The sequence below is a fragment of the Octopus bimaculoides genome, chromosome 1, assembly GCF_001194135.2.
Source record: "Octopus bimaculoides isolate UCB-OBI-ISO-001 chromosome 1, ASM119413v2, whole genome shotgun sequence".
Lineage (NCBI taxonomy): Eukaryota > Metazoa > Mollusca > Cephalopoda > Octopoda > Octopodidae > Octopus > Octopus bimaculoides.
The window spans coordinates 198732374-198743430 of record NC_068981.1 but is presented as its reverse complement, the minus strand read 5'-3'; the positions used below and the strand labels follow the sequence as shown (position 1 = coordinate 198743430).

Here is an 11057-nt window from a genome sequence, read left to right as displayed (position 1 = left end):
TGTCACAGTCCACACTAAGACAAGTCTTTTTCATTGTCACAGTCCACACTAAGACAAGTCTTTTTCATTGTCACAGTCCACACTAAGACAAGTCTTTTTCATTGTCACAGTCCACACTAAGACAAGTCTTTTTCATTGTCACAGTCCACACTAAGACAAATCATTGTCAATCTTTGTTTCGTTTATTAATTTTTGTTTTTTTATTTCAGAAAAGAAATGTAGTCGCTAATACTAATGGTCAATGGCCCCAACCCAAAATTCCATACAAAATCGCTCAATATTTCTGTAAGTACCAACATTTCTTTGTTAAAAACTGGTGTAAAGAATTTGTAAGGATTAAGCATTGAAATTAAGTGTTGAGATTAAATGAGTGAATGGCTGAGACAAGTTGTTGCTCATAAAGATTATAAATGTTCAAACAAGTGATCTCATCTTAAGAGATCAAACATTTTAATTGGAGATCAAACAGAACAAAACATTGGACAAAAGAGTAAAATAAAAATGATTATTGCTAAAGGTAACCTCAGATTTCTTAATCTTTCATTTGTTAAGAATTTTGCTGCTATAATTTCAACAGTTCCGGTAAATCTTGAAATGTTTGTAACTTATTGGAAATGGGTTTTTAAAGATGCAGTAATCAGATGTGGAAGTGCAATGCTATGACCATTTCTAGGATTTCCAAGATCAGAAGATGTTTTCAAACTAGAGGCCCCACTTGAAGGCTTGTAAGAGCAGTCCCTGCTAAAGGCATGAAGGAACACTGTAGATTGTGCTAAAAGAAGCAAATGGATAAAGTTTACCACACAACAGCAGAAAAAGTTCCTCCAATTTTGTCAGGTGGATTTCCCCCCACAAGTTTTTGTCAACTCTAGAGTAGAAAACCCTCAATCAAGGTTCTGCGCAGCCAGATTGAACTCGAAATCATGAGGTTGCAAAGCAAATGTCTTAACCACACAATTAAGTCATGTGGACAAAGAATAAGACAAAAGAATTAGGGGTTTGTAAAAAAGAGATTCTGAATTAGTTGTAGAAGTATGGAAATGATTAAAGTTATGAAGACAGAGATTGGCGCTGAGGAATTCAGAGATACATATTGATCCATTGAAATTGTAAAGATGGATTTTAGGATCATTTTAATGACTATACATCCGTACCATAGCCAAGGATCAATCACACTGTGACCACAGCAATAGAATCCTCATTATAATAAAACCCTATTTCTTAAAAGTAAGGAATTAGCAGAATCCTTAAAACCGTATCTGTTCCAGTCCTTAGCATTCAGGGTTCAAATCTTCTCCACTTCAACTTCCATCCTTTTGAGGTTATAAAATAAACAGTCATGTATTTGAGTTGGTGGTATTTAAAGGGATGATTAACCCCTCCCCTCGAAACTGTAGGCCTTGTTCTGAAACAATTGTTAAGAACTACTCCAGGATAAAGTAATTATAGTTTAGCCCCAGGTCAACCTCTACAGAAGAGGTCTATGATTAACAGCATGCTAGCCATCACTTTGCCATTATTCATTTCAGACATGGTCTACCTTGGACTACATTACACAATATATATCCTTCCTCTTTTTAAGATCACAGAATGTAATGAGAGATTTAGTTATTATATCTAGTAAGTCAAGTGACTACGTAGATACTCCCTTGTTGCATCATACTGGGGGGGTGGGATAAGATATATGTCCTTTGAACAATGACAATACAAACTGCCTCTCTTTGGAGGTGGTCATTAAATTAGCCTTCACTGTAAAACACACACACACTCTCTCTCTTTCTCTCTCTCTCTCTCTATCCTTAAAAGCTTTGCTAAATAAAACAGGGCAGACAGTCATATCAAACATCAATATTCTCTAAACGTTGTTCTTTAACCCTAGGTTAGAACTGACGAAGCTGAACTATGATCAAAGACGTTCCTGCCATGACCATATCTTGTGTTTTTGTGTAGCTAGAACTTCCATGTCCACTGTGTTCTTTCTTAAGATGGTAACATGCAATTTGAAGAATATTTGTTGTTTCTAGTATGACAAGAGACTTTCTTATTGGCTCTAATTTTATGTTAATTTTATGTATTTCAGCTGAACTTGACAAGAAAAAGTTTCTAACAGCAATGAAAACCATTGAGGACCTAACTCGTTACAACGGAAAAGATTGTATTACATTCGTTAATCAAACTAACGAGAAAATTTATATTCAATTTGTAAATGCAACTGGGTGAATATATTTATTTTTATTTTATCTACTGACAGAAATGGTGTCTTACACAGGAACCACTGGTGTTTAGCCATAGGTCATCTCTGATCCCAAAAAACTATTGTCCAATGAAGGTAATGCTCAGCGTCCAGTGGAATCGGAAGGACTTTGTGTATTACAAAGTCACTTCTATAAAATTGGACATTGAATTCAGACAATTATTGTTCCCAATTAGACTGATTAAAGGAGCCAATCAATGAAAAATGTCCAGAATTGGTCAATCAGAAGTGTGTTGTTTTTCCTAAGGACAATGCTAGGTTTCATATTTCCTTGTAAACCTGGCAGAAATTGGAACAAATTGGCTGGAATGTTCTTACATACCCATCATACTCACCAGACATTGCATCATTGGATTACCCTTTATTTTAATCCTTACAAAGTTCTCTTAGTGAGAAGAACTTATTTGGAAAACTGTAAAAACCACTTAGAGCAGTTCATGACCCAGAAGGATGCCATATGGTGGGAGGATGGAGTCTTGAAGCTGCCTCGAAGATGGTGAATGGTAGTGGAACAAAATAGGAGGACACATGTCTAGGAATGAAAACATTTACAAATAGCTAAACATTTTACTTTAAAAAATGGTAAAATCTATACAAACATCAACTCCCTACACATCACATGTGTGTGTGTGTGTGTGTGTATTACAAAATAATTGGGATTCAGATGAATTAGGTACTTAAGTTGAGGCACCAAAAATTAGTGCAGTATTATTGGTACAATTTCAAAATAAGGTGAAGGAGAAGCTTCTAAGCTGAAGTGAGAACAGCATGGACTTTGTCTTCTTACCCTCTTTGAGGATTTAAGTAAAATTCTACAAATGTGTCCAACTGATTAAATCAATTCTATTTATTTATTTATGCAACTGAGGATAGCTCTGCATTTAAATTAATGTAATGATTGCATTGTTCAATTAAATGGAGTCACTTGAAATGGTCGTACTGCATCAACTCTGGATATCCCATTGTTTATATATATATGTTACATTTTAATAATTTGTTTAGGCATTGCATGACTAATAACCTGGAGTAGAACTCAATATACATCTGCTTCAGAATGACGCATTAGTCGAGTACAGAGTACAGAATAAGAAAATGAGATGACAAAGGACAAAATGAATATCTTATGAGCTTCCATTAGCTTACAGCTGTTTCTGCTCTAAGATGCAGTGGACTTGAAGGTGTTCCTCAGGCATTCAACTATGAGTCTGCTGCATCTTAGAGCAGAAACAGCTGTAAGCTAATGGAAGCTCATAAGATATTCATTTTGTCCTTTGTCATCTCATTTCCTTATGTGTGTGTGTGTGTATATATATATTGCTTTACAGAGGCAATGACTAGTGACTGAGACCTTTAGCAATATGCTGTGCTTGAGAAGGCTCATCAAGCCAAGTTAGATCAGAGTCATGACCAATGCTGGGGTCACGTAACTGGCACCTTTGTCGGTGGCACGTAAAAAGCACCTTTCTAACAGAGAGCCTCATGGAAGCAAAGCTGTTGATGTGTCAGTGGCACATGAACAGCTCCTTTTGAGTTTTAGGCCTCACAAAGTCAATGACCAAGACCTTTGGCATTATGTTGTGCTTGAGAAGAAGACCCATCAATCCAAGCAAAATCACAGTCATGGCAGATACTGGTGTCACACATATGGCACCCGTGCCAGTGGAAGGTAAAAGCATCCATTACGCTCTTGGAGTGGTTGGCATTAGGAAGGGCATCCAGCTGTAGAAACCTTGCCAAATCAGGCTGGAGTCTGGAGCAGCCTTCTGGCTTGCCAGTCCTCAGTCAAATCGTCCAACCCATGCCAGCATGGAAAGCAGACGTTAAATCACGATGATGATGATGATGGTATTTTCTTTTATTCTTTTCTCACTTGTTTCAGTCATTTGACCGTGGCCATGCTGGGGCACTGTCTTGAAGAGTTTTAGTCAGACAAATTAACCCCAGGACCGGTTTCTAAGCTTGGCACTTATTCTATCAGTCCCTCTTCACTGAATCGCTAAGTTACAGGGATGTAAACACACCAACACTGGTTGTCAATACTTCATTATTCACCTCCTACTAAAAACTTACCCCCCTTTCTCTTCTTTACTCTTCCTCCTCCTCCTCATTATTATTATTATTATTATTTATGCAACGTCATAAATACGTCCCATTTCTCACTCTGACCAAACTTTTTTGCCCACCACCACCTCCACCACCACCACACAGACCGGTTTACAAACAGAGTGCCACCTGGTAGTGGTGACTTGTGACAAGAGGGACACAACCCCTGATATGAAGTTCTTTCAGATGGTTGTCTCCCCCCTTTCTTCCCCTCCACCCCACTCCACAGACAACCGTAAAAAAATGTCGATAGAAGCATATATACATGTTGCATATTGCTTAATTAATAATTAAGCAAATTATTTGCTCGTTTGCAGTTGTGGCAGTCAAATTGGATATCAAGGGAAAGTGCAAAGTATCTATCTCAGTGTATTTTGTCGGTTGAACGGCATCGTAATGCATGAATTGCTGCACATGCTGGGGTTGCCCCATGAGCAATCCCGACCGGACAGAGACGAGTTCATCGAAATAAATACAACAAACATCAAGCAAAGTAAGCTCACGCTTTTGTCTTTTTTAGTTTTTTGATTTCATTAAAAGAGAGACAAAACTGATGACCAGTAAATGTTGTATTTATTATGTTAGGGAAACTATCATCACCACCACCACCACCATCATCACTATAGTCACCATCACCATCATCATCACCACCATCATCACTATCATCATCATCATCATCAATTTAATGTCTACTTTCTCATGCTTGCATCTTTATTTTGTACTTGTTTCAGCCATTAAACCAGTGGTTCCCAACCTGTGCTCTGCGGACCCCTTGTGGTCTATAAAGGTAGTACTGGGGGTTTAGGAACTAATTTCAAAATTTCATATGTCATCATCATCATTTAACATCCGCTTTCCATGCTAGTATGGGTTGGACGAACTGACTGGGGACTGATGAACCAGGTGGCTGCACCAGGCTCCAATCTGATCTGGCAGAGTTTCTACAGCTGGATGCCCTTCCTAACGCCAACCACTCAGAGTGTAGTGGGTGCTTTTTATGTGCCACCAGCACGAGGGCCAGTCCAGCGGTACTGGCAACGGCCACGCTCAAATGGTGTTTTTTTATGTGCCACCTGCACAGGAGTCAGTCCAATGTTTTGTTCACATTCCACCGGCACGAGTGCCAGTAAGGCGAAGCTGGAAACGATCGCGCTCAAATGGTGCTTTTTATGTGCCACCGGCACGGAAGCGAGACTGCTGCTCTGACAGTGATCCCACTTGGATGGTGCTCTTAGTGCTCCACTGGCACGGGTGCCAGCCATCGAATTTGGTTCAGTTTTGATTTCACTTGCCTCAACAGGTCTTTGCAAGCTGAGTTTAGTGTCCAATGAAGGTTGGCATGGGTGCCAGTCGTCGAATTTGGTTCGATTTCACTTGCCTCAACAAGTCTTCGCAAGCAGGGATTTGTGTCCAATGAAGGAAAGGTACACATAAGTGGGCTGGCTACACCCCTGGCAGAGGCCACGGATTATGGTCTCACTTAGCTTGCCGGGTCTTCTCATGCACAGCATATTTCTAAAGGTCTCGGTCACTAGTCATTGCCTCGGTGAGGCCTAACAAAAGTATAAGCATGTTAAAAGGGGTCCATGGAAAAACTCCTTTGAATAAAAGGATTGGGAACCACTGCATTAGACTGTGGCCATGCTGGGGCAACACCTGAAGTTTTAGTAGAATGAATCGACCCCAGGACTTATTCTTATTAAAGCCTGTTATTTATTCTATCAGTCACTTTTGCCAAACTGTTAAGTTATGGGGCTGTAAACACACCAACAGCAGTTGTGAAATGGTGGTGGTGGTGGACAGACAGACACACACATGCATATATATATATATATGCAGCAGGCTTCTTTCAGTTTCCATCTACTAAATCCACTCAGAAGGCTTTGGTCAGCCTGAAGCTATAGTAGAAGACACTTTCTCAAGGTGGTGCTATGCGGTGAAACTGAACCTAGAACCATGCGGTTGGGAAGCAAACTTCTTACCACACAGCCACGCCTGCTTGTATGGGTAAGACAGAATTTGTTGAGGCAGATTTTCTATGGCTGGATGCTCTTCCTGTCACCTGTTTCCAAGTAAAGTAACATGTTTCTCCCTCTTGACCAGACATGTTTCCATGGAAGATTTAAAATGAAGGACATCAGTTGTAAAGAGGTGACACTTGTTTACAACACTCACACAATGTCAACACAAGGAGACACAAACACATGCAAACACATGCAAACACATACACACATATACATACAATGGGCTTCTTTCAGTTTCCCTCCATCAAATCCAATCACATGGCTTTGATTTACTATAGCCAAAGACATTTTTCCCAAAGTGCCATGCTGTGAGAGCGAACCAAAAACTATTTTCTTGGGAAGTAAACTTCCTAATGAAGCAGCAACAATCAAAACGATTCTATTTAGATTCATTATGGAAATGTTCTGCAAGACTCGGATGTGAAAATGCTAGTTGTTGGGGTGATATCATCTTTTCTATGATTTTAATTTCCAATTTGCCAGGCTGGGGTCAGAAAGAACTTGTTGAAGAACACCATCATTGACCAACTGACCATTGTCCATGCAAAATGCCTGCAATGCCCATGCACGAGGTTATTGCACCAATCGTCATAGTATTTGTTTTACTTGACTCAACAGGTCCTTTCAAGCATATCATATCGCCCAACGCATCAGGAGTATTCTTAACATGGCCGGACATACGTGGCTGCCATCTCACTTTAGTTGCTTGGTCTTCTCAATCACAGCGTATCTCCAAAGGTCTCCTGTCATTGCCTCTGTGAGGCCCAATGTTCAAAGGTCATGCTTCATCACCTCATCCCATGCCTTCCAGGGTATACCTCTTCCACAGGTTCCTTACAGTTAGGGAGTGGCACTTTCTCACACAGCTGTCTTCATTCATACGTAACACATGACCATACCAGCAGAGTTGCCTCTCTTGCACCCCACATTTGATGCTTCTTAAGTCCAACTTTTCTCTCAGGGTGCTTATATTCTGTCATGTATGCACACTGGCGTCACACATCCAGCGGATCATACTAGCTTCATTTCTTTCAACCCTACGCATGTCCTCAGCATTCATGGCCCATGTTTCATTGCCGTGTAGCATGGCAGTTCACACACATGCATCATACAGTTGACCTTTCATCCTGAACGAGAGGCCCTTAGTTGTCAGCAGAGGTAGGAGCTCCCTGAACTCTGCCCAGGCTATTCTTATTCTAGCTGCTACACTCTCAGAGCAACAACCCCCTCTACAGACTTGGTCGCTTAGGTAGCAGAAGCTATTAACTACTTCTAGTTTCTTCCCCCTGGTATGTGATGGAATTTGCTTTCTGTACATCTTCAGTGTTTATTGCCCCTGTGCATCTGCCACACACAAAAATTATCTTCCCAATTAACCTTCCTTTGATATTGCTGCACATTTTATGTGTCCATATCTTACACTGGGTACATCGTATGGAGTTTCTGCCTCCACCTTTTCTACAGATTAAGCAGAGCCATCTATCTGAAGGGATTTGTGACTTGTCAGCTTTCCTACTTACTAAGACTTTGGTTTTTGCTAGGTTTATCCTAAGGCTCTTCAATTCTTGACCTTGCTTCCACACCCTAAACTTCATCTCTAGTTCTGGCAGTTACTCGGCTATTAGAGCAAGGTCATCAGCATCGAGGAGCTCCCAGGGGCAGCCTGTCTTTAATTCCTGTTATTGCCTAGAAGACTATAATGAGTAAGAGGGGGCTGAGGACTGATCCTTGGTGAACCCCTAGGTCTGAGGTCATGCTGGTGCACCACCTGTAGTTACTCAGTTTTGTTTCCAGTATAGTTTTTGATGAAGAAGCGAGTTGAACGAAGCTGCTCTTCTTTGCATCTCCTGCTGTGATGTGGGTTCATCTGGTAGCTCAGACAGAAACCTGTCCAGACGTTCCTTGAAAACGTCCACATCAACACCATGTAGATCTCTAAGGTTACTTGGCATGATGTTGCACAATTGCTGGCCCTTGAAACCCAGACTATTGCAGTACTGTGTCCTTATTTTAGATGAGCAAGACAGGATCTTTGGTATGATGCAGTGCCGTCCAGTTCGGGGACTGGTGTAGCTGTCAATTCCAAAATTAGGAGCTAAACCCTCCAAGATATTCCAAATATATATCACTGTCTCTCCCGCTCATCTTCTCTCCAGGGAATAGAGACTCAGCTCCTTCAGCCTCTCCCAGTAGTGCCCATCATTTGCATCAAGTCAATCTTCTCTGTGTATTGGCGCTGGATTGCTTCGAGTTGACTGGTTTAGCTGTTGCTTCGAGTTCCACAGTTAGTTTCATGCTCTCTGGGGACCATAGTTGGGAGCAGTAGTCCAAGCGGCTGAAAACGAAAGTCTTCCTTAGGAGTAGGAGGGCCTCCCTTTTCCTGGTTTTGAATCTCCTCACAATCCATCCAGCCACTCATCCGCACAGTGTTGCCATCTTGGTAAGATGCACATGGAATGTTGCATCATTGCTCATGTGAACCCCCTTGGTCATACACCGACTCTGACTCTGGGATCGTATTACCTTCTGGTCCAGTGTATAACAATTTTAGCTGGGTGTTGGACCAATAGTGAAGTGGCTGAAATTTCATAGCATTGTTATTTTTGTTAGCCCATTTGTAGGTTTCATTCAGATCTTTCTGTAGTCTTATGTCGTCCTCTGGGTTCCTAACTGCCTGCAATATTTTTGTGTCGTCAGTATAACTGGTCAGATTGGTTGCATGTAGTAGTGGCCCCAGTACAGCTTCCTGTGGAACTCTGCTAAGAATTGGTGTCTCTTCAGAGTGAGAACCATTGGCTACAACTGTCTGACTCCTGCCCTTCAGAAAATCATGCAGCCAGTCTCCCAGTTTCCCGGTAATACCAAGGTTTCGCAACTTGTGACATATCATGCTATGATAAACCTTGTCGAAGGCCTTGGCAAAGTCTATGTGTATCATGTCTACAGCTGACTGGTTTAGCTGTTGCTTCAGAACCCAGTCAAAGTGCTGCAGCAACTGTGTGAGGCAGCTCCTCCCTGGATGGAAGCCATGTTGCCTTTTTGTGAGAAGGTTGGTTTCTTCTAGGAACGTGATCAGCCTTTTTCTGACAATGCGTTCCATTGACTTGCTAAAATGTGAGGTCAGAGAGACAGGCGTGTGGTAGTTTTTAGCATCTGCTCTGCTCTCCTCCTTTATGGACAGGGCATATTATACTCTCTTTTAGCATGTTGGGAAGTTTACTACATGCAAGGAAACTCTGAAAGAGTATCTGCAGTGTCTTTGCAAGAGACTTTTTACATGTCTTTAAGAGAACAACTGGGAGTCCATCTGCGCCTGTTGCTGAGTTTGATCTCATTTCAACACTGGCCAATATTACATCCTCTTCTTTTATGCTGATGTAATCCATGGTTGCCTCTTTTCCGAATAGATTCGTTTCATTGAAAAACTCCATCTTGTTTATTTGCATATTTTCCAGTGGAGAAGTGAAAACACTATAGAATTGTTTATTTAGTGCTTCACCTATCTTCCCTGGGTCTGCAGTGTGTGGGCTGTTTTTACCAAATAGTGGCCCTATCTTAGAGCATACTCAGGCAGACTCCTTTGCAAACGTGTAGAAGGCTTTAGGATTTCTTTTTTATATTTTCGAAAACCCAGGTTTCTCTTTCTTTTTCATGGGAAATTTTGAGTTCATTTTCTATCTTGAAGAATTCCTCTGCCAGGTGGGATTTCACACAGTCATTAAGGTGTTTGTTTAAATGATTCAAAATCTTTATTCTCCTGTCTCAGGGAATGATATTTTTGTGTGTATTGGCTCCCTTCTCTGGGACATATTTAATGCATATGGCTTGCATTATTGACATGAATTTATTGAGTTTCATAACAATGTCTTGCATAGAGAGGTTTTTAGGCCAGTCCTTCTGGAGTATGTTTTCTCAAGTGACTTCCAATCAGCCTTACAGAAATTTAGGCTGGATAGGGTTTGAGTGCCATCTGTGCAGAGTTTATCTTCAGTTAATTCTGGGCCATACATTGTTAGTTCTATCATGTTATGATCTGAGAATATTGTTGGTGATTTATTTACGTTGTTAATAATTTCCACATTGTTTGTAAAAGAGAGGTTCATGATATTTTTGTGCCTGGTTGGAGAGAGTAGGATCTGCTCCATGAATAGCATTTTCATAAGATCAAGTAGCGTTTCTGCTTGATTTCGCATTCTGTGCGTCATTCCTGGGGTTATATTGCCCTGAGGCCACCTGATGTTGGGGAAGTTAAAGTTACCCATCAGGAATATGTTCGTAAAAAGCACCACTCCAGCATGGTCGTTGCCAATGTTGCCTAACTGGCTCCTGTGCTGGTGGCACGTAAAAGTCACCCACTGCATTCTCAGAGTGGTTGGCGTTAGGAAGGGCAAGGGTATCCAGCTGTAGAAACATCCCCAGATTGGATTGAAGCCTGGTGCAGCCTTTCGGCTCACCAGCCTTCAGTCAAACCATCCAACCCATGCCAGCATGGAAAGCGGACGTTAAACGATGATGATGTTGATCCAATTTTGTAAGGACTTCCTTTATGGCACTGAGGCGTTCCTCAAACTTTCCATCATGATTTGAAAGAAAAGTGACTTATTCCAAGAGAGAAGAAATGGGTGGACCTAAAGAATGTGGTTTTTAAGGGGTTTTTTTCTTTTTTTTTTTTTTTA

General features: G+C 41.1%; 2 protein-coding genes across 2 annotated transcripts in view; both read left to right on the top strand.

Annotated features, from left to right (window-relative positions):
• Nucleotides 1–2220, top strand: part of LOC106872752 (uncharacterized) — a 14531-nt gene extending 12311 nt beyond the window's left edge. Inside the window, exons 5-6 of the mRNA XM_014919845.2 lie at nucleotides 210–285; nucleotides 2081–2220. Of these exons, the coding sequence (XP_014775331.2) occupies nucleotides 210–285; nucleotides 2081–2220 (216 nt within the window). The remainder of the gene's footprint in view (nucleotides 1–209; nucleotides 286–2080) is intronic.
• A 2467-nt stretch (nucleotides 2221–4687) lies between these two features.
• Nucleotides 4688–11057, top strand: part of LOC128250023 (meprin A subunit beta-like) — a 27258-nt gene continuing 20888 nt past the window's right edge. The window contains exon 1 of the mRNA XM_052974628.1: nucleotides 4688–4850. Within this exon, the coding sequence (XP_052830588.1) occupies nucleotides 4754–4850 (97 nt within the window). The 5' untranslated portion in view covers nucleotides 4688–4753. The remainder of the gene's footprint in view (nucleotides 4851–11057) is intronic.